The 23,489-nt window shown below is 43.6% G+C and overlaps 2 protein-coding genes across 2 annotated transcripts in view; one reads left to right on the top strand and one right to left on the bottom strand.

The window, feature by feature from the left end:
• The first annotated feature begins 1,685 nt into the window (after positions 1-1,685).
• BRI3 (brain protein I3) lies at positions 1,686-15,460 on the top strand. The gene is made up of 3 exons (XM_068146752.1): positions 1,686-2,126; positions 3,798-3,912; positions 15,072-15,460. The coding sequence occupies exons 1-3, from the start codon at positions 1,961-1,963 to the stop codon at positions 15,202-15,204; spliced, it is 414 nt and encodes a 137-aa protein (XP_068002853.1). The 5' UTR covers positions 1,686-1,960; the 3' UTR covers positions 15,205-15,460.
• Positions 15,461-16,761: 1,301 nt separating this feature from the next.
• Positions 16,762-23,489, bottom strand: part of BAIAP2L1 (BAR/IMD domain containing adaptor protein 2 like 1) — a 41,084-nt gene continuing 34,356 nt past the window's right edge. The window contains exons 10-14 of the mRNA XM_068146751.1: positions 22,452-22,659; positions 22,076-22,153; positions 21,575-21,737; positions 17,865-17,905; positions 16,762-17,348 (exon numbers count right to left, since the gene is read on the bottom strand). Of these exons, the coding sequence (XP_068002852.1) occupies positions 17,273-17,348; positions 17,865-17,905; positions 21,575-21,737; positions 22,076-22,153; positions 22,452-22,659 (566 nt within the window). The 3' untranslated portion in view covers positions 16,762-17,272. The remainder of the gene's footprint in view (positions 17,349-17,864; positions 17,906-21,574; positions 21,738-22,075; positions 22,154-22,451; positions 22,660-23,489) is intronic.

Here is a 23,489-nt window from a genome sequence, read left to right as displayed (position 1 = left end):
TTCTTTTTTTTTCCTCATCACTTGACATTCATTTTAGGGAAGTATCTTTCCCCTAATGAGGAACCATTTGTGCTTTAAGATTTTTCTTCCCAAAACCTCAAGTAGTATTTCTACTTCTGCAAATACAGTAAGCAAAGTCTTTCCTCAGAGTAGGAGTGGACTTTACACGTCACTGCAAACCTTAAGCAGTAGTGTGTCCCTTCCAGAGGAGTCAGCCGCTGCAAACTGTAGGGAGAAGAAAGCAGGAGAGCAGGGATCCTCTCACCATCACGTGATGCTGGCACTGGCTTGAATTTTGGGTCTTGCATTCTGTGGCCCTATTTGTTTCAAAAATTTCTTCAGTTTTGAGGCAAATTGTTTAATCTCTTTCCTTTTTAACGTTGGGGTTTCCCCCATCCCCTTCCTAAAAATGGGGCTAAACCTTCCCTGCTGAACAGGAGCTATCATGGGCATTGCTCACCATTTGCCCTGGTGGTAGGGGCTTTGTTGGTACCTGTAGTGAAGGGCAAACCTGTGCATATTGCAAACCCAAAACATTGGTGAATCAGACAGCTCAAGGGATGAGGTGTGGAGGGAAGAGGCTAGAATTTTAACTATGACAAAAGACATTTAAGATCCTTTCAGCTTCCGGCCTGAGCTGTCCAGCCAATGAGAATTTGGATTTCAGAAGCTGCTGAGTCTGGTGAAAGTGCTGTTGAACTTGTTCCTTTAGTTTGCTGCACAGGAGAAAGCAGCACCCCCCTTGCTTTCCTCCTCCTTCCTTTAGCATTTCTTTAGTGTTTCTTCAAACCATGTGAGTTTTCTTCAGATTTTATTTTCTCTTTTCAAAACCATCTCTCATTTTACAGCATTCTGTGCAGTCTATTTACATTCAAACACTTTTTTTTTTTCTAGTGGGGTTGTAAGAGTTTGCAGAAGTCACTCCTGCACACACCATTATTTCTTTCTGCCTTTTCCTCAGGCCCGGGGTTCTGTGTAAACAGAAATATGCATCCACAGGCACTTAGAATAGATAGGTAGGTAGGTAGATACACACATAGTCACATGCTGACATTCCCTAACCTCTCCATCTTCCCGGAGTTCTGCTGAAGTCTGCTGGCTATTATACGATTCAAAGTAGCTCTTGGGAGTTATCACAGGTGTAGAGTTGCTAACCACCCGTATCCTTCTTTCTGTTGACGTTCTCGGGGTCTTCCCGGCTGGTGCAGACCCTCCAACTACAACCATCTGAGAGGCAGCTGGGACAGAGTCTGTAACGAGTCTTATCCTCGTCCCGTTCAGGCCCCTCGTTTCCAGCAAAGACTGCGTTTCGGGAGAGGTGCACCTGAAGGGAAGGTCTCAGCCAGGACATTTAAAATCCCACCACCAGCTTTATTAAAAGCTAGCGTGAGAGCTCGGTACTCGACGTGGCCTGCAGCAGCGGGTCCCGCTGCGGCCACTCTCCTCTCAGCACACCGGCAGTACGAGGAGCGCCGCACTCCCTTGCGGGCGCAGCCCTGCTCCAGCCGTTCGTCCTCGGGGGAAAAGGGGGCCGAGAAGGCGGGTGCCGCGGCGCGGGGGGTTCGGCGGGGAGCGGCCCCTTTAAGGCCGAGGGTTCCCTGCGCCTCTCCGCGAGTCACCCCGCACCGCTGGGGAGCGGCGTCACGTGGGGCGCAGTCTTGTGACCGGCCGCGAGCGCAGGAGCTGGGGCCGCCCGCGCGGGAGCGGGGTGCTCGGGGAGGGGCCGCCCGCGCGCCAGGGGCCGCTCCGCCGCTGCCCCCTCTGCCGGTCCCTCGCGCCCGGCCCCGAATGCGCGGGGCGCTGCCGCCGGGGAGCTCGCGCCGCTGCTGAGCTCCGGCGCCCCCGGGCGGGGCGGAGGGGCGGCGCCCGCCAAGTTGGGCGGTTGAGGCGAGGGCGCCGCTTCCTCTTCGCCCTCCCGGCGCTCGCCGCGCCGCTCCGTTCGGCTCTGCCACCTCCCAGCATGGACAACAAGCCCCTGCTGCAGGAGCGGCCCCCCGCCTACAGCCCCGCTGCCCAGGGCGCGGGCTACGACTACGGGCAGAGCAACTACGGCGCCATCCCCCCGCCGCAGCCCGGCTTCCAGCCGCCCCCGCCCTACCCCTACCCGGGCGCCGGAGCTGCCGCAGGTGGGTCTGAGGCGGCTGGGGAGGTCTGGCCACCAATGAGGGGTCGAGGGGCCCACCGCGCGTGGAGGAGAGCTTGAGTCCCGCTCCCCCTTCCCTGGGACGTCGGGCGGACCCGAAGGCGCTCTCCCCCACACGCACTCCCGGGGACTGGAGGGAGGCGGTGCTGGCGGTGCCCCGGGGGCCTCAGGCCGGCGGCGGGCTCAGGAGAGGGGCTGTGGCCTGCGCCGCAGGAGGATTGCCCGGCAGAACCGGCAAGAGCGGGTAAAACTCTGAGCTTCTCTCGCGTGGGGCTTCCCTGTCAGCAGCGAGGCGGCTGGATCGGCTCAGTCTTCACGCCTAAGACCAGATCGGAGAGGAGGGTGTGCAGGGGGTCGAAGTATTTAAAAGCGCCACCACCCTTTCCCCTTGAGGTGCCTCTAGGGTTTAAGGTCGTGTTTGTGTTTTGCCTTCCCCAAAACACCGAGTTTGTGTCCCTCGGAAGTGTGGGGTTTACGTCCCAAAACAATGGCAAAGCAGCACAGCTGTGCCAACAGTAAAACAGACCCCAAACTTGGCGGGTTTCGCCACATGCACTTCACTGCACTCTGGTTAATGTTTGTTTTTTACTGATACACTCCAGTGGTCTTGGAGAGACTTAAGCAGGTGAGTAGACACAGTGCTTTCGTTAACTGAATTAATACTGCCATCAAAGAAAGAATTAGCCTCTCAGGAAAGACTCTGGAGAGCTGAGGGAACTCTTCAGAAGTTACAAAAAATACACAGCAGACCCAGTCCCCAGGCACCAAACATTGGGTTGAATTTTGAGTTTGATTCCTCACTAATAAATTAGAGCTTAATTTCCTACAAGACAAATATTACTGAGTATTTTCTGCTTAGTTTGAAGTAGTGAGGCTGGTGGACTTCATAAGTATGTAACTTGATTAAGTAAATCTGAGAACTCTGCCCTGGGAGAGAAGCTCGGAGTGGATTGTACTTGGGCAAAGTGTACCTAACTGTAGGAACACCCTGCACACATCTAACTGGCCTGTTAAAAAGCCTTTTTTTCCCCTTTGTTGGTTGTTTTGTTTTAAATACATTTTTAATGTTAATGTAGTGGCTAAAGACTTTTGTTTTCTAGCTGCAGCTGTTAAAGTGATGCATTCACTAGCTAACAACATGAGTGTTCTGAAGGAGTCTTTTTTTCATGTGCTATGCAACCTGCTTCATTTCTACTTGCATCCTGTCACTCCTACCTCTCTCACTCCCTCTAGGTATGATATACAGAAGTTAAGCTGGACACCAGAGAAAGATTTATTCTGTTTCAATTACTTTGCCCACTGGAGTGGGACATACCAAATAAATAAGATCCAGAAGTGAAAGCTGTGGCTGTTGTTTGTTTAAACTCTTTTTCCCTGGTGCTCAAACAGTGTGGAAAGAAAATCTCCCAAGTTAATTATTAGCTCAGTGTCCTTTTTAGATGGTGAAATTGTGCTGGATACTTGGGTTTATGAAGTGGCTTTGCAACTAGATCAGCTGAGTAGTGTGTTCCAATGCCAAATTGGATAGGACTTCTTAAAGTGCTCAATCAAGACTTCATTTCTGTGTATTTTTTTCGTGCTCTGTTTCCATACTTTATTATTGTTCTTTGTGCCTTATGTGTGGTGACTAAGGAGGCTTTTTGTCTTGTTTCAGGCTATGCTGTTCCTCCACCAACATCACAGCCAAACTATTCGAGCACGTACACCATTATTCAACAGCCTGCTACCACCACCTCTGTCGTCGTAGTTGGTGGCTGTCCTGCCTGCAGGTAAAACAGCTCGTAGTTGAGAGCTAAGCTCAGTCTGGGGATTTAGTTTTTGAATTACAGGTATCCACATGGTTCCTTGGTTTTCAGTAGCTTCTCTTTGTGTGTATTAGAGTTGAATTAACTGAAGAATTCAGCAGTGGAGTGCATTAATTTACATTGTATGATGCCCTAATGGACACATGATGACCACTTTTAATTAATACTTGATAGATAAACATGAATCTGCTCTTCATGGTGGAGGAAGATCTAGAAGTGGTGTTTTTAATGAAAAGGCACTTCAGTAACATGTGAAGTCTTTTCTTGGGGGAGAGGATGACAGGAAGTGTATTCTGGTGTGTTTATGCCTGGTGGTAGTGAGTAATGTGATTTTATTGTGAAACTCTGTAATCTTTGACTGTAGTCACTTCTGGTTGTCTGGCTGTCCAGCATCCCAATTCCTAGAATCCAGACCTCACAAAACCAGGCACAGTGATTGTCACTATTGGTTAAAAACATCAGTGTCTTAAAGGCTTTAAAAACCCTCTTGCTTTCAAAGTCCTTTTACTTTACAGAAGAACAGGGAGATTAATAGATTTGCTAAAAGGGTTAATCTGATGAAGTGGTGAAAACCAGAACAAGTAGTCAGCAATTAGTTGGAGTTGCAACAAAAGAACAACTTCCCCCTGGGAGATCAACGTGACAACAAAGGAAGGAGGCACTGTGTGTGTCCGCAAGTCAGCTGCACTTCTGGGTTCTCATCTCAGGGATATTAACTAATGGGTGAGGGCAGCCAGATTGCTGCTGGTGCAGCTTGGACTCTGCTGTGCCTGGCCGGCTCTGACTCAAATGTGCAATCATTCCCCTTCTGTTAAAATGTTTGGGAGTTAGCCTTGTGGCATTTTTCAAGTATGAGCCCTTGCTTGTCTTTTTGGAGATGTGTGGGAAACAGACTTGCTGAAACAGCTGAAATGATACCAGGTTTTGGTGTGATGGATGTTGTTATAGTGGCAGAGGCTCGGTGCCTTTTGGTACCATTAGAAGTCGTATTGTCTGAGTGTCAGTGCCTTCAAAGACATATTCGAGTAAGAAGTATCTTGTGGTGCTCTGTGAAAGCAGGTGCCTGCTGGAGTACAAATAGTAAAGGCTGTAAACCCTGTACCAGGCAGAGCTATTATCTAGAAGGTGTAGTTTTAAAACACTTAGGGAAGGTAGCCACTGAGGAGTTGGTAGATGTGAGATCTGATAGATCCTGCCACCTCAGTAAGTACATTAAAAAGCTTAGAGTTTAGCTCAGACAGAAGGCAAGAAAGATGTTCTGTGTTGCTTGGTGAAGGGCAGACAGTGTGTTTATACAGGCCTTCTGGCCCTAAACCAAATAAATCTCAAAACATTTTACTATGGAAGTGGTCTTTGCAGTAACTTAAGATAGGTAGATTCCTGCTACTATTAGTGTTGTGGGTTTGTTTGGTTTTTTTATGTTATCCTGGGATGCTCCAAGAAACACCTTTTGAAACAATCATTTGCAAGTAAATGTTCAGCAAAATTTGGGAAAATGAGCTCTCTTTTGTAATACGTGTTTTAATGACCCTGCTCATTCTTAAGTTATCAGACTTGCTCTGCTGGAGGTACCCAGTGCTCTGTATGTTACAGACTCTTTCTAAAGCAAAATACCCTCCACAAAACCCTTGTTACTTTCAGGTTCTCAGGTTTGAAAAGCCTGAGGAAAACTATGCCCTGTCAGTTACTAGGAGGTACAATACTCCACTGGTTAAACTGTAGGACTCTCCTCAGCACTTTGGAAATACTTATGGTCAGGGAATCCCAAGGACAAGTAACTGGTGTGTCATGTTCTTTTTGGCAGTATCACTCTGATTTTTTTCCTAACTGCCTTTAGAGGAAAAGTCAAAGTGTCAGGGTAGGAGGGAAGCATCTCAGATTGCTTGTTTTTTGACTAGTTAATGGTCTGAGAAAGGAGAGGGAGGCTGGGTGGGAAGCATGTTAGAACTATGGGAACCTGAAGGGTCAGGGTTCATGCACTGGAAGGTTACAACAGCAGCTTTTCTTAGAGAAAGAGCTCATAATCCTATTTGTCTTCTCAAGGCCTTAAACATAGTTCTGGTTCACTTCCTTGGCCTGGAAACCTATTTTATGAAGAATGTAACATGCAGCTATGCTCTGAATATAACACTGAATAGAAAAGGTGTTGAAAGGGCATTAATAGACATGAAAAACTATTAATGGTGTGTAAAAAACTTGCATATTAAACTGCCAATTCAATTGTCCTGTTACTCTTCTCATTTGATGCTGTGCATGATTGTTGGCTAAGTCCATCTGCTTTAGAACACGAGGAGAATCTTGCTTGAAATGAATAGAGTAGGCTATAGCCCATGAAGAGTATTTCTGTCATCAGAAATACAAACCAACTTTTGCACTATGGCCTGTATGAATCTTGCTAACCAAAATCAAAACCATTTCCAACTTCAAGTAGGTGGTGTTAATGGAGTCTATTTTATTGCAGTCATGAATGATCTTGGGATTAATAAACTAGCTACAGTACAATTGAGCTTTAGACTTGATTTTTGGTACAAGTCATAAAATACATGAAATACCTCTGGAAGCAGCCTCTCTACAAGTAGGGAGTATGCCTGTGGTTACAGTGTAATTGCTTTTTCTAAATCCTGTCTCTGAAGCACTGCTGCATTGAGGGAGGACTCTCCTGTCTTGCAAGCTATACCTCTTGCTTAGAGTCACTCATTACTCAGATCATCCTCACAGGATCATTGGTCAGCATTGCTTTCTAATTACAGACTTCAGTATTAATGTATGTTCCGTCCTTCCTTGCCTTATTAAAACGTCTTGGATGGTTGTAGTACTGTTTTCTTAGTGTGAGTTCTCCCAGCCCTAATGTATAGAGAATTATACTGAGTTGCAGGAGCTCGTTGGCTTTATTGCTTGTAGCTGACATGTGAGAATTGGCCCAGTCCTGCTTTTAAACTATCCTAAGTTCCCAAGTACAGATTGTGTCATTACAGCCACTAACTTTAGGGATCCAGCCATGTAATTATCTTTTTAGCTCGGAGAACAGAGTCTGGCTGCTTTTCTTGTGGTTGCTTTCATTTTCTATTTCTCCATCTTGTGCTGTTGGGTATAACAAACTGCAAAGGAATGTTTGCTTTCCTACTACTTAATAGAAAAAAAGGTATTTTTCTAAAATGGTGAAAGCATTCACTACATCTGATGTTTGCAACAGTTTGCTCTTTGGAAATCTGGGCCAGAGCCTGTGATGGGCCCTCTTGGGTTTTTATTTTCCAGTTTAACAAGCCTTCAGTTGCTTGGAAGAAAGAATGAGGGAAAGGACATAATGCTGCTGCATTGTGATGGTTTTCCTTCTGATAATTACAAAACAGCTGTTTGAGAAATATTATATTAGCACTGGAGGTTTTTCCAGGAGTGGGAGATGAGACAAGTTTGATTAAAAGTGTATTTATTCTCAAATCTCTTGCATCCTTCTCTCTGTAGTAGATGGGGTGGGGGAGAAGGGAAGGGTGGTGTGTTTTGGTTTTGTGATGTGTTTTTTTTTCAGGTGATGGAGGTTTTGGGTTTTTTCAATTTTGTTGGTTGGATTTTTTTACTTGACAAAGCAAGTTGTCAGGTTTTGGTTGAAATTTTGTTCAATTAAGTACATGTCTTCTGGGAAAATTGCACTTAGGTGATCAGGTCCTTCAAAATGTCACCTTTCTGGTTTTACTTCAGTTGTGTCAATCACAGGTGCGGTGTGTGGTGTGATAGGAGTTCTGTTCAGGCTATAGATTGTCTATAGACAGCTATATTTTAAATTGTAAAATGTAATTTAAAAGGTAAAAATGTTTAATACCAGCTTATCATATGTACTGGTTAAATATGCAAGGGATAGCGGAGCTATTTAGAGAGCATGTCTTATTCTGAGTTAAACCTCCAGTTTCTCACAGCAGGCTGACATGCTAGAGATCCTTTTGAATCGTGTGAGTGAAGCCAACTTTGAAATACCTTTTCAAGAGCCTTATAAAAAGGAATAGCTATAATACTGCAGCAGCTCCTGACACTGGTCTTTGTCACAAAGGTGATCAGCCTGCTTTGGGAATCGGCATAGCTCCCTTACACTCCCGTATGCAGCTTGCTGTAGATGTGTGCTGTTGAGGCAGGCTGGGGCATTCATCCCTGCTGTGCTGTAATTTGGTGGCTGGAGCAGTTGAGGCATGAAATGCAGCAATGACTTCTGCACGTGACTGCAAAGAAGAAAGCCTTGATACAGTAGTTGAGCAGATGCTGTGAGTCTGCTGTTTGGAATTACTGGCTGGAATAGCTGGAACTTTTTTTTCCCCCCAAGCAGAGGCATGTAGCTGCTTACAGGGAGGTCTGTTACCTAAGCCCAGAAGAGAGGAGGTGGTAAGCTTGTTAACAGGGCCTAAAGTGAGAGCAGAATAGTGCTGGCTGTTTCTGGGGATTTTATTTCTACTTTTCTGAACTGATTTGTGGACAATAATCAAAACACTTTTTTTTGTTTGTTTAAATAAATGAGACTTCATGCAGTAAATAAGATACAGCAGGAGTGTATTCCCTGATGGGACCATATAAAAATGATAAACTGGTCCCTGACCCCCAGGTTGTCACTGGGGCTGAGTTGATAGGTTTTTGAGTTTCTTTTAGTGTGACCATTTGTCTTGATGTCTGTATTCTGATAATTAGGATTTCTTTGTAGCAATGAGTTGCTCTGGGTTGGAGGAGGAAGCTGGTCTTGTTTGTTGGTAGCGGGAGGTGATAATGATTTGGCTGTGTACACAGAGGACTCAGGGAAAACTCAGTCTAGTTCACCTTGGGTAGATGTCCACTGTCTGCAGTGAATTTTAGTTGGCAGGCTTAGCCTCATTTGTGAGGCTAGGCTGTTGGTGTGAAGCCATGAAGCTTGTCTCTTAATTAGGGTGTTCTCAGAATGGGAATTAAAGCAGTGGTGCTAGTGCATTAGAGATGGCTGGTGATTTGCAGGCATTTCAGTTAAGACAGCAGCTAGATACAGGCTGTTCCCCAGTGCCAGAATTTCTCTGTCTCTGCAGCCAGCCCTCTGTATAGGAGGGCAGCCTAAAGCATAAGGAAGTTGAGGTAATCTGCAAATACTGTGGTGACTCTTACTTGAAGGTGACTTTTAAGGCTAATTGCATTTACATATATGTACAGCTTGTGTTGAGGAGGGCAAGCCACTGGCTATGTATAGATTTCAGCTCCTTTCTGTGAATACAGATCAACAACTGTTCAATATGCCTTCAAGCTGAGGCTAGAAGAGCTGGCACCTCTCTTCATAGAAATTAAAATCATGACTGTTCCATGCTTACTCAATAGGTGCATATATAATTGTCAGTGCTGTTACTTGCAGGTGAAATTCAAGCTGGTTTTGCATTATCTAGAGCAGACAAAAGTGATCTATGTTCATTTTCATGCTCAGAATTAAAGATCTGGTGTGCAGCTTCCAAAGTCTGTGCTTGTCACTGCTCTGATGTTTCCACTGAAATCTAAAGTTAAAGACTCAGCCAACCGTAGTGGCAGCAGAGATGGGTTACTGATTTGAAAACTCCACTCGCTTGATCAGCAAGGGACTAGGTGTGTAGCAGACAGCTGGAGACACCCTTAAATGAAGTGCAGTTCCTTCTCAGGTCTTGCAGAGCTTGTTGTACATCCAAACTGTCTGATTACCTGGGGTGGCCCTTTGACTCGATTTGTAAGGGATAAAGGATCCTGGGAAGCACACACTGCAATTCTGTGATGTAGTGTTAGTGCACGTGTCGCTTGGACTTATGCTGTGTTCACAGGCCTCACTACTGACCCTTGGATCCTGAGCATCTGACTTAAGGTATTAATATTTTAAGACTTACTTTCAAGAGTGTCTGAGAAGTAATTTAGTTTTAAATACTTACCAGTGGGAATAACTGACCTTACTTTTTAGAGTTGGCAGCTGCAGTTATAGCTCTAATCCAAGATGCTGCTTGTAGTATAAATAAACCTATCCAGTTTATTTTTAGATGGGGAGTGGTGCAGTTTTAATCAGCTTTTATGTGGTTTATGCTGAAGAGCAAGATTTATGTTTGGTTACATTAGTGAATCTTCAGTTTGAATATGGATTCTCTAAACACTCTGTAGCTCAGGTATGATACACAAGCAAAAACTAAACCAGTAATTTCTTAGTTATAAGAAGTTTTGTTGTTTTTCTCTGTCTAAATTTAATGACTAGCTAAGCAGCAATTGGATAAGTGTTTGTCTAAAATTAGGTGGTGACACAACCCAACAGAAGCCAAAAAGTGGTTTTGTAGTTAGTGCTGTAGTAGTAATCACACTGCTGTAGATGTGATAGGGACTGGCTCTGGAATAACAGGTATGCTGTGGTGGAGGTCATGCAGACACAGCAGTGGCAAGCTGTCCAGATGAGTGTCACTGCTAGCTGACTTGGTCTGCTGCTTGACTCTGCTGTTGCTGACCCAGCAGTGCTTCTTGTGGCTTGCTTTGGTCCTCACTGGGCTTTTCCCCGGGTCTGGTGGTGAAGAGGGATGGCAAGATTTTGTTACATGGTTTCCCCCCCCCCCGCCTTTTTTTTTTTCACATTGGCATTTTGTGTCACCACAGAACACTTCCTGAAGTGCTTCAAATAAATTCTATTTACAGTGTCAGGGACATCTGCTGACCAATAGACTTGGGCCTTGCAAGCTGATTAAGAGGGTTGATTGTAATGGGTTAGACAGCAGTTGTCTCTGCTTGGGTTTGCTCACCAGAAGTACTCTGATCCCTCTCTAATGTTAAATTAGCGTGTTTATTCTTTACTATCAGATCAAAATTAGGCTGTTTAGTAAACACACTGGTTTACTCATCACAAAGGTAGACCTGAGGACAGGAATTGAATGTGGAATTAAAAGAGAAGGAGAAGATGTGAAAACACTGACAAAGTTAAGAGTTGGATGCTTGCAGGAGGGTATGCTCAGTGTGTGTGAACGAAAAAGATGCAATAGTAAAACAAGGCAGGAAAGAAAATAGCCTAAATGTGCTGTGTCCTCCACTTCAGATGCATTTTCCAGTGTAATGTTATTTTTTTTATTGCTAGTGAAATGTTGGGAAAAGGAACTTTGCCTTCTTGGATGGACCTGTAGTAGTGAAGACTCCTTAAGTCTGAGCTGCTCAATATATGTAGTATTGTACTGGGTTAACCTGTTGAGGGGGCAGGAGGCATCACCTCCTGAGCTTCTGCTGCTGACCTTTATTTGGTCTGAGGATACTCAGCATTTCAGGTGTTTCCCACAAGTAGAAATTGCCTCAGCTGTTGCATCCAGGCTTGCCCTGTGTCTCTAACCAGTCTGGTTTAGCTGAACAGTTTTGAATCGCTTTGCATTTTAGTCCTAGTAGCAGATTCTTCCCAGAGAATGGCACTTCTAGAACCGCATCAGTTCCCTGGTGAATGAAGTGCATGGAATGCAAGCTGAGTTTATTGACTCCATTCTTTAACTGCAGTCTAATTTTGAGGGTCACTTATCAATTCTTTAGTGTCCAGATATGCCCTAGGCAAAGAGGCTGTACAGCAAAGAAGTTATGCTAAAGCTTCCTGTTAGCCTTAAGCCATGCTACATATCCTTCCCTCATATACCATAATATGCTCAGGTAGGGCAGCTTGATGGAAGTCTCTGGGAGCAAGGGTTTAATAGGAGCCTCTTCCATTCTGCTTTTTGTGTGATGGCACACAAAAATGTGTTCATCCTTCCCACAAGAAACATTTGCAGTATCAGCTGGACAGATGCAAGTGTTACCAAACCTGATGACAGAGGAGAGCTCTGGGAAGCTGTATCAGAAAGACCGCCAGTGGTGCAGATCCCGAGAATCAGCTGCTGAGTGCCTGTGGCCAATAGTCAGTATTAAAACCTGTAGTAAAAATACCAGAAATGGAAGTGGGCTTCTGTGTGTCAAGTCTGTATGTTTAAGTCAGCAGCTCACTGTGCTGAGAATCGGTAATTTGTATCAAATGCAGAGCCCTGGAAGATAAACCAGACCAGCTGTCTGATGAGGCAGCCTGGCTGTCTAGGTCTTGTTGGGGGAGTCTGTTGGTTCTCTTTGGAGATGTAAAGGAATCTATTTATAAAGAAGAAAGTTCCACTGTCACCTTATGCTTGATTCCTTAAATGTTGCTTTTTAGCTTCAGTTGGAGAATAAGATACTGCTAATGCCACAACTGTTGTTTGAAGTACTCAGTAAATGTCAGGGTCTTTTTTAGTAATGCCAGAACTATTGTGCTCTACAGCGTGTGCTGACTCTATCAGTGTGCTAAATATGCCAGTTCCAACCTGGAGAAAGGCGGTTTTATGAATTTGAGCAATACCTTTGGATACTTTTAATGTCTTATTTTAGGCTAGTGTTGGTATCAGGGTTTGTAATCTGGTGATACAGGTGTGGAAAAAGTATTAGATAGAGAGGTGAAACTTTTTTCCCATGTTTGAGGAGGCTTTCCTGAAGTGCTTTGGGAAAAGAAACCACTGAAACTAGCTCTACAAACATGTTTCAGCTCTGGGAAAAACGATGGAGTCTGCAGAGCTCATCTCTCACTGTTCTTATCACTCTGGATGTCAGTGTTCAAGAGTAACCTTGCATTGTTGTGGCAAAAATATGGTGCTTGCACTGATAAATGGAGCACTGGTAGAGTGCCTGCCTGACTTGGAACAGAGTGTGATGTTACCCTGAGTTTGTAGGAGTAGCCACAGTGAACAGCACAGGCTAGAGGTCTGAGCTTTGGGACACTTGTGTGTTGAGGCTAGAATCCATGCAGTGATGTGAGCTTTAGTCTGCATCTTCTAACTTGTTTCCTTACAGGAGTGTTATTTGAGAATATGAAACTATAAAACTACTGCTGGCATCAGCTGTACCCTGACAATATCTTGATACCAAATGTAAAGTCAGCTTCTACCACAAGAACTCTGTAGGCAGAAACAGAGTTTGTCAAAAGGAGGGGACTGATGTTGAAAGCTTAAGCTGAGCAATAATGTTACTGAAGCAGCATATCAAGAACACCTTGAAAAGCCTTTGGCTTCTTATTATGGTCGAGGGGAAGGGGAATGGTTCTGAAGTTGAATCAAGTTGTAATGTTTCAGCTAATTGTAGTAAGGAAGTGTTCTCCAAGTCTGCATCTTCCTTCCTTCACTCCAGGCATATGTCTGTGACTACTTTGTAGGGAAGCAACAACTTGTTGGCCTTGGCACCTTGTAGAATGTATTTCAAGGTCACTTAGTGCTCTGTTTGCTTTCACTGTGCCAGGGAATCTGAGATGACACATCTTCTTCAAGTGTTTTGCTAAACTTCAAATTCTGACTTTAGCTGCTCAAATTTTTAAGTCTGGTACTTGGGCTTTACCGTCTGTCTGCATTTTGGGGGGTGTTTAGATGAAGCATGTCCACAGAATGAAGTCAGGGACTGAATGCAGGTAAATTTCTGTGGTCACAGGACTGCGTTGAAACATAGTTTCTCGTGTAGAGCAGTCATTCAGTGGGGACTCAGCTGCAGGTTCTCCTACACTTCTGAAGGGGCATCAGCTTTTGGAAGTAGAAACCAGGAACACCTACTGATGGTTATTTTAATAGTGATGCCTGTTTGGCCTTTTCTAGCTACCAGAAATAAACTTGTTAAATGGCTTATGACAGAAGGGCTGCACCTCTGAGCTGTTCGGGTGACTTAGGCAGTCTGAATGCGAGCAGTTAGCATGGTCCTCTACACTCCTTCCACAACAAAGTGCTAACCTCTGAACTACTCTTCCACTGTAAATCTACAGTTAGAATTTTAAAGTACTTATCCTGCCAAATTGGTCAGAGCCCAACATGCCCTGTGCCCCTAGCTCTCTCTGCATGTTAATGACTTGTGAACTCTGAAGAAAGGTGATGCCAGCATGTCTTGATGCCAGCACGTCTTGGAGAATGTACAGACAACTGCAGGAACCAGACTTTGCCAAGTTGTGCATTCATTTGAAGTAAGAGGAACAAACCTATCTGCCTCTCCCTGTCTGCAGTGGGAGCTGGATGTTTCACCAGAAGCCCTTAACCAACGTTAACAACTCTCTGTCCATTCAACTCTCTCTCTTCAGAAGAAGCTGAGAAAAAAATACCAGATCATCAGTACAAAACATTCAGAAAACAAGGGTGTTGGGTTTGTGGGTGGTTTTGTTTTGGGTTTTTTTTGTGTCTGAAAGTGCTCTAGTGCACATGCACTGTGGGGAACTTGTGATTGAATGAACTGAGAGGGTTCACCTCAGGATAACTGTGGAGATTGGGTAGGCAAAGCATATGACACAAGTGTGACTGCTGCCCCTTGTAAGCGACCTAGAAAGCAGAGAAGTGGAGTTGTCTGGTATCACAGCACTGGTAGTTAAATCTTCAGCACTGTCTCACTCTAGAATTCAGTACATTATTTTAAAAGAAGGGTGGGGTTTTTTGTTATGAGAGCAAACTTCAGTGACACTGGGGTTTAATTCTAGAAAACTGTTTCCTCACCTGGACAGAAAAACTTGATCCTGAGAAAGGCTGTCAAGGAATACATTTTGGTACTGCTTACAGTCTCTGTCCTGAATGTGAGATCTTTTATTCTGAGCTAGGATGCAAGCATCCAGGAGAAGAAACGTGACTTTCAGATTCTTTATGCACCTGCTGCAGAGGCTTTCATATTCAAGCTTTCTGAATTGAGAGTGCTTGTGACTTGTTCCCAGTGGATTGCAGGGGCTACACTTGTGTGTTCTTCTGTGCCCATGTATTAACCAGTATATGGAATTGATCCAAGTGTTCAGAGTTGTGTTGGCTTATGTTTTGCTCAAAGTACCAGTCCTGCATTGCAGTGATAAACAGTTGCAGTCTGGAACCAAGCAGCTAGCTTGAATTAGACCTTTTAGTCTTCTTATCTACAGCCTGATCACCTGCAAATTTCCTGTTTTTCTTTCAGTGGTATAACTCAGAACCTTCTGCTGCAAGCTATGAAAAGAAAAATCTTTTAAAAGGGGAAAACAACCCAACCCCAAAGCTTTGTACTTTCTCTTGCTATGTGAAATGGTGTGTGATTTGCTGACTGCGAGATCGCAGAGTCGTAACTTTGGGGCAGACTTGTTGGGTGTCCTTGACTAAGTCTGTTTTCCATTTTTACAGGGTTGGCGTGTTGGAGGACACCTTCACCTGTCTTGGTGTTTTGTGTGCCATTGTATTCTTTCCAATTGGGATCCTGTTCTGTCTTGCACTGAGGCAGAGAAGATGCCCTAATTGTGGGGCAGCTTTTGGCTAAGGAAATGAAGGTGGACGTGCTTACGAAAGCTACAACTGTTAGCATACTCTTTCTAATGTAAATGTCATGTACAATCGTTTTATTTGCTTCAGACCTGTTTTGTAAAGTGTGAAGAAATTTAGTCTCTTGCATGTAATTTAAACTTAATCTTTTATGAGCATGTGCATTGCAAAACATGAAAACCCAACTCGTTTTCCATGTTTAGTGGCACCTGTTGAAAACTAAATAAAACTGCTTTTCCTTTTGCAATCCTCAACTTGTGGCTAGATTATTAAGTACAAGACTAACGTGTCTGGGAACATGTAGTCTGAAAGTGGAGTTAGTAATCCTAGCTACAAAGGACAAATACTTGCCAAAATCCTTATGATAAAAACAAAAAAAAAGACATGGTGTAGGGTTGTACTTGTGGGTTGGGTTTTGGGGGGGAAATGTTGCAAGGGCTGAGTGCACTACTGCTGTGTTGAAGGACCCTCTCTGTTCTTCTGAAGGCACTAGTAATAACAAACAGTAAGATCTTGATTTTTAACTCATGGAGGTTACAGGGGCACATGATCTCCAAGGACTATAGCAGAAGCTTCCTAACACTAGGGAACAGATGACAGCAAGTTCTTACTGGCAGGGCACTTATCTCTAGAAACAGGCTGTGGCACTGCCAGGGGTGAGCTGCCCTGAGTGAAAATATAGCCTAGGTTGACTTGCCTCTAATATGCTTTAGAAAATGGGTTTAGGTGTAAGGCACACTTCTGAGAAGATGGTGTTTCAGAATAGGATAGTAGAGATTTGTGCAAGTTTATGTAGCACAGTGTCCTCTGCCTTGAACTTGAACAGCAGTGTGAGAGGAGGAGGTGGAATGAGTGGACTCTACCTCTGCAGCCATCACATGCTCTTATACTATTTTTTGATCTTAAGTAACTGAAAGGCATTTCACATGACTTGAATGCACCTACTGCACTACTTGAGTAGTAGCAGCAGGCACAACACAATGAATATCCATGGGATGCTGTAGGAATCATGTACAACTGTAAAGCAGAATGACTTAGAGCAGCCATCACTCTATGAACTTCATGCAGCAGGTGGTAAATATCCCTATAACTGTGGGTGCTTTATCACTGTAATGCTGATAAAGGGTGCAAAGTCAGTTTCTAATATTGCAAGCTACTTTCCTAATTGCTGTAGGAAAAGTCTGTCAGACAAACTGGCTTGGATTTAGAAAATCTGGGCCTGAGGTAACAGACTGCACAACCCTACTTGTGGCTGAAGGTAGAAGCTGTATTTTACCTAACTCAGATACTATACCATACCAGTCTGTGTTGTTGCTAGGCTCTTTTGTGGAAGGCTGCACTACTAGACTAACTTCAAAGGCAGCTTTTTGTGTTAGATGGGAGAGCAAAAAAATCATGGCACTGTTTTATTATGACTTTTTATCAGACTAGATTTTTGACAACATGTTTTGAAGAAAAAGTCATTGCAGGATGTGTTGACAGTACATCAGACTTAAGATAGGTTTATGTTAACACTTGGAAACTTGTTTCTGAACATTAAGCAAAGCATTACAAATTGTCTATTCTTAAAGGATAAATATTTATTTATAACCTAGATTGTCTCTCTTGAACAAAATAATGCATAATCACTTTATACAGGCAATTCTCTATTCTGGAATAAGGCAGATGTTACATTGTTTTGTTTGGAGGAAAAAAGAAAGTAATCTTCTTCTTATTTGGTGCATGGCATATGTAGGCTTACAGAGCTTACCACTGCAGCTTCCACACAAGGAATGCCAAAGATTCAGATTTGTGAGCTATTGGTTACATGGCTTTACTAGAGTGTACAAGCTATCTCTAGTAGTTCCTACTACAGAAAAAGGCATCTTGTAAAATCAAGCCCAAGTGCTCAAACAGTAGCCCAAAGCAGTTACCACATTAGGGGGGGAAAAAATATAATAATCCATTCCAGTATGATTCTATTGTACAGTAATTACATTTAAATAAATTCTCAGAATGACTTTGGTTAGTAATTGCTGTTGCTGAAACTGGTGTTTGAGGAGGAAGTATAGGTATGGGCCGTGTGTTCATCGAATAATTGGTGCTGATCTGTCGTTTGTTACTGTTGGTCTGAGCTTCACAGTTGCAAAAGGATTTTCCCCACTGTAAAGAAATGCACAAAGTCACTCGAAGGTTTCCTGCAATAAACCCCCAAATTTAAGTCGCACAGTTTCCTCATCCAGGTTGTCTGAAGACAAAGCTACGGCTTTAGACTAAAGGATTCTGTGCAACTTGGTTTAACTTGACTTTTTAAGACAAGCTTCCATACAGAGGCTCACTTTGCAGTGATCTGAAAGTGTGCCCAGTTAGAACTTTTGAAAAACAACTCCCAGTCTTCAAAGATTTCTGGTTTTAACCCTCCAAGATAATTTAAGTCCAGCTGCCTGTCAAACTACTGCAGAAACAGTTTTCTGAGGAGGGCCTGTGCAGTGTGTTTTATCTGATGCCACTCCTGAGAAGAGCACAACCAATTTCAACTGTAACATTTCACCAATGTCTAGAGGAAGTTCCACAGAGTAATTCAGGAAAAGCATCCTTTTTTTGGCCTCACAATCAATACAATTATATGAGCCAATATAAAAATCAACACAGCTCATCAGTGAGCTTGAGAAAACATACCTTAGAAAAGGTGGTTTTACAATGCCATTCATCTCCGGCCTCTGTAAAAGGAAAAGGAGATACACAGATTTACAAACACAGGATCTTGCTATCCTGCTACAGGGAAGAGAGCCTGGCCTTCAGCCAGGCTGTACAATGTTTAGCTATTTAGTATTCATTATTGTGTAGCTCTGTTGAACTGTGGGAAGCTGTGGACAATTCTCAGAATGTCAAAATCAGGTTTAAAAATGGTGTTAGCAGTAGCTGGTGGTTTTGCTTTTTTGTGCAGTATCCACTCCCCCTCCTCTCCAAATTTAAGATCAGTGATCACCAGGTGTCTGGCTGGGCATTTTATAGGTTAAAATAGAAAAGAAATATCAGTGCAAGAGCCATCAACCAGGAGGGAGAGGACAGCAGTACTTGCAGCACAAGTACTATGCCATATTGTTTCTGTAGCACAATTTTTAACCCCCTCGTTGCCACAGCAAAAGGCCAAGCCTAGGCCTGGAGCAAGATGTGCAGTGAACATAGGCTGTGTCTCTCCACCCAACTGTAAAGTCATGAAGCTCGAGGTGGCAGCAGCCTGTATAATGACACAGGCAGCAAAGCTCTGAAGTGAGGGCAGATTTCTGATCAATAATATGTAGAGGTTTTTTTAATGCAACCTAATGTGTTTAGCTACTGTTGATTAACAAAGTACAAGTCTAGGTATCTCCTGTGGCTTTTGTGAGTGGTGGTGATCCAGGAAAGACAAAACAGCTGCTGGCACCTACATCTGTAATATGCATTGTTTGCATGTGAGTGCTGCACAAGGAGGAATAGTTTCACCTAGCTTTGCTCGTGTTTCATTGTAGGAAAACTGCCACATCTAAGTGCACGGTCCGAAAAGGCTGGTTTAGGCAGCTGCAGTTTGCACTGTGCTGCTGTGATGGGGTGCACCTCGTCCTTGTGAAGTTGAGGCGCCCAAAAGGTGGCAGTGTGGCACTCTCGGTGCCGCTGCAGCAGCAGTGTTTCAGGTAAGATGTAAATCTTGCACAGTATTGCCCTTCCCAGGCCTGCTTGTGTTATGGGGAGGCAGAAATCTGCAGGCACCTTTGGTGTAGCAGCTTGAGCTGTAGTCAAGATTCAGCTCTTATGGCCATTTTCTTTTCAAGGCTTAAAGCTCCATTACTGAACAAAGGCCTGCAAGCCTTTCCTTTTCAGGTACCAGTAATGCCTGGCTACCACAGTCACAATACCATGAGGCAGGTGCAGAACTCTCTATTTGTTGGAGACCTAATTCAGCAGGGTTCTTCAGCTTGTGCTTGACTTGCGATTCCAATGAAACTGCTCATGTACATCAGTCATAAATAGAATTAGACCCAGGAATGAGGCCTGATTAGCCCTTAAAATTAATTAGAATGAAAGAATGCCTGTATTACATACTGCTACTTACTGAACACCACCCCTCAAAGCTCCATCAACTACTAAGGATTTATTAGGTGATATTGTTCTGCAGAACACGGCATGAACAAATTAACTTGCAAGAACCATTTCCTCATCTTTCCTGCCTGAAACCCTGAGCTATTTTTAACTCTATTCTGAAACAAAAATAAGATGCCTCAATGAATCAGTTCCTGCTTCTGCATAAAAGACCATGTAAGGACACTGGCTTATGTGTATGAAAATTCTGTATGGGAATACAAACCAGCCTGGTACAATGTGCCCTTATGGTGGTGTGGGGGTTGGTTACTTGCATGGAAGTGGGAAAGAAAAGGAAGCTCTGCAACTTTCCAAAAGAGTGGAAGTAAACAGTGACTTCAGAAAGAAAACACCGGGGTGCAAGTACAGCAACTCTCTACAGTTCTCTTCCTTACTTTGTATGGTAACAGGTAAGAACCATGGGGCCACATGGGGCTATGAGTTATTTGGTACCATGGGGTACCTAAACAAGTGTAGTACTTTTCCAGAAGTCTTCAGTTTTTGCTTTCACTGTGGACATTTAGAATCTCAGAAAAGATGTCTTTGTTTTCCACTCCAAAGAGACCCTTAAGACCATTCTGACTAAAGAGAACACACTGTTCTTACTGGAACTCTGCCCTAGTCTGTCAACAGAATCATCTCCCATTCCTCTTGGTTTTTCAGTTCCACAAGAGTGTGAGTCCTCAAGCTTTAAGTTTACTCCCCAAACATCTGAACTAGTGCCACAGAACAAACAAAACAGCCTTTAAGGTTACTATCATTGAGAACTGACTGAGGACAGTTCACCACACTAAAGGCAGCAGCACGGTACAGTGATGCCAAGACAATCATTTTTATCGACAGTAAGTCACCTTTCAGTTGTCTCAGGGCAAAGCACTCACTCTGCTGCTTGCTTGGCAGCTTCTACAGTCTGATCCATCTTTTAACTATGGTGAACATAATTACATCTGAAGGACAGGTTGATCCCATAGGTCTCAACAGCCATAAAGCCACAGATGAATGAACCAATGTACATAGAATAGAATTACACAGAATAAACCAGGTTGGAAGAGACCTTCAAGATCATTGTGTCCAACCCACCAACCAATCCAACCCACCTAAACAACTAACCCATTGTACCAAGCACCCATCAAGTCTCTTGGATCATTGCTTTTTTATCCAAACAGGAGAACTACAAATGTGTCAAAGCACAAATGCTTGTCCTCATCATCATTTCAGAAGTTCTCAGGTAATGGATTGCAAAGTGACTGGACAGCAAGACTTGGGCCTTATTTTTTGATACCCACTTCAGGCAGTGGAAAAGCTTTATTCCTCAAACACTGTCCTAGAGAAAGAACATTGCTGCACAAATCACATCTGTCAGAAGGACAACTCAAAATTTGTTTATATGTTATCTATAAAATATGTTGGTCATACCCTTAAATAATAAAATAGGAAATTTTTAGCTACTGGCAGCCAACTCTAGGATTCCTGACTTCTGAGGAGCTTGCTGTGGTACCTACCAATGGAACTTTGCATCTTACTCTAGGTACAGGCTCTCCGTTTTAGAGTGACAACCTTATTTTTATACCCATCTAAAAATCACAGGAAGTTTTTTGCGAGCAAAGTGTGATCTCTGCTTCTAGAGGCTTTTTGAAGAAGGTCTCAGAAATATTTAGCACCAGTAAATACACATCAGCAAAATACATAATTGCTAGTAATTGATTAATTTGATTAGCCTTCATTTTGAATCAGTCTGACTGCTACTTGATAGCAGAAATAGTGGATCTGTATAGGATTATCTGTTCATAAAAATGTATTTCTTGTGGATTTGCTGAATACAGCTGTTAGTACACACATCCCTCAAGCAACATCCACAAAGCCAACACTAACTTCCACGGGGTTGTGTAAAGCATTCCTGAAAACACAGTTTAAGCTGCTTTAAATCCCCTGTGCCCTACAGCTCTAAACTCGCTGAAGGTGATAGATTTGTTCTACCTTCTGTGAGAACTCCTTTTCATGTGTAACAGATTCCATTCCTGAGAAGTTTGCTATGCAGAGTAGCCCTCCTAGTACTTAGATGCGCCCCTGAATAATTCTTCTCCCTTCTTATCACTGCAGATGGGTTGAAATACCCAAACCCCACAATACTCCTGAAGACAGTTGCACTGAAGGGCTGCTGAAGCACAAGTAACTAAGGATATTCTGGGGCCTCAGTGAAGAGCTCAGCTAAGTAGGTCATGGAAAAAAAGCAGGGCAGAACATTTGGGTTCCTGGTATTGATTACTTACCGGGCCTGCATTTTCTGCTCTGTCGGTTGGTGTTCTGACGGTACCTTTGGGAGACTCCATTCTCTTGTCTGTTTGCACAGACCCCAGATAGTCTGGTGGTGGGAGGACAACATCACCTTTGTCCACGAGATTTACAGAACTGATACTTCGGATTGGTGCAGGGCTGCAAGACAGAAGCCAGCAGATAACATGTTCAGTTCCTATAGCAGAGCTCTCACTTATCTTTAGCTCCGGGAAAGCACCAAAGTGCATGAGCTGGATGCTAGCACAGGTGCACAGTCCCACTGGATTGGTGTCAGTGGGAATCTTAAGGTGAAGCTAGTTCTGGGGTCTTTGTCTAACCATTCACATGTTCTAATTTAATCAAAGCATTGTACTACAGATTGCTGGAAAGATTTACTGTACACATTATTGAATAACAAAGCATAGGAGCAGAGAAATACCATTGCCAGGAATGTTAGAGAAGATGGGGCATTGCCATGAGTCCCACCCCAACATTACCTTGGTGCTGGGACAAATGCTTTTTCTTCTGCTGATTCTTCTAGTGGTCTAGTATATGATGATGGGAACCATCCTTTTCTGTAAGGGGAAAGTTTTTTCAGTTTTGCATCATATAAAATTGGAGAGATCTTTTGGAAAGACAACAGTGGACAGAACAGTGGATGGAAGGAACTGACAGGACTTAACTGCTAAAGATCCAGTTTCTTACGATAGTGTACAAAACCTCCCTCAAATAAGTGTGGTGATTGACCTTACAGAAAGGCTCCAAGTCCCCAGCCAGCAACAAAGGGGGAAATAATTTCCTAAGGTCTCACAAAATCTGATGAGACACATTTTTCCTTCATGTTCACATTGGGCAATCTATTGATTATCTTACACTTTAGTTGAGTCGTGTTCCCCATACAGCCAGCCGTCCTTTTCTTCAGCTACAAGAAGCGTGATGATATCTCCCTGTGCAAAGCTGAGCAACGTCTTGTTACTTCCAGCAGTATGTGGGAAGATTGTCTTTACTTTTTGCCTTTTCATTATGTTTAGTCCTGTGGCAACAGAAGTTGAGCGTGATAGGCTGGCATCATCCGAATTCTCTGCCAGAAAAGGAAAAATCAAGCAAAAAAAGGAAAAATTAGCCACACACTAATAAAATTCATTATGATTACTAGTCTGACAAGATAAAAAACAAAAGGAATGTTCAAGTGCAAATCAAGTTCTGAGAGTTTGTACTGCTTTGGTCTCTACTTAAGACACCTCTCAATTGTCTGCCAATGTTTCTTACCACCACAAAGTTCTTAGTAGCACGTGCAACTATATATGAACATCACCCCACCACGACAAAGCTGAACCAACAGGCACAGAATGTTATTATCTAAGTCTTTTACTTGCTGCTACTTCATGCTCTTTTATGTCATGAAAAATGCTAAACATTCACAGCCATAGAACACTGGGAAAATTGCTCATTAAAAATAAGTATCACAGTATAACTAAGGTTGGAAGAGACCTCGAGGATCATCGAGTCCAACCTATCACCACAGACCTCATGACTAGACCATGGCACCAAGTGCTACATCCAATCCCCTCTTGAACACCTCCAGGGACGGTGACTCCACCACCTCCCTGGGCAGCACATTCCAATGACGAATGACTCACTTGGTGAAGAACTTTCTCCTCACCTCGAGTCTAAACCTCCCCTGACACAGCTTGAGACTGTGTCCCCTTGTTCTGGTGCTGGTTGCCTGGGAGAAGAGACCAGCCCCTTCCTGGCTACAACCACCTTTCAGGTAGTTGTAGAGAAAATTGCTTATTAAAAATAAGTAATTGTGTATGAAGTCCCTGATGTCATTTTCAGACGTGCCTAGCCCTCAACTGCAGCTGAGACAATGGGAGTTGCAGATACTTGGTGCTTTGCAGACTCCAGATA

This window comes from Melanerpes formicivorus, unplaced genomic scaffold, assembly GCF_026170545.1.
Source record: "Melanerpes formicivorus ecotype bairdi unplaced genomic scaffold, bMelFor1.0.p_v2 SCAF_14, whole genome shotgun sequence".
Taxonomy (NCBI): Eukaryota; Metazoa; Chordata; class Aves; order Piciformes; family Picidae; genus Melanerpes; species Melanerpes formicivorus.
The sequence above is the reverse complement of the archived record's forward strand: the minus strand, read 5'-3'. Positions and strand labels throughout refer to the sequence as shown.

Coding starts and splice junctions, on each gene's coding strand:
- BRI3 (XM_068146752.1), top strand. CDS start 1,961: ATGGACAACAAGCCCCTGCTGCAGGAGCGGCCCCCCGCCTACAGCCCC. Junction 2,127..3,797: donor GGGCGCCGGAGCTGCCGCAG/GTGGGTCTGAGG, acceptor GTCTTGTTTCAG/GCTATGCTGTTCCTCCACCA. Junction 3,913..15,071: donor GGTGGCTGTCCTGCCTGCAG/GTAAAACAGCTC, acceptor CCATTTTTACAG/GGTTGGCGTGTTGGAGGACA.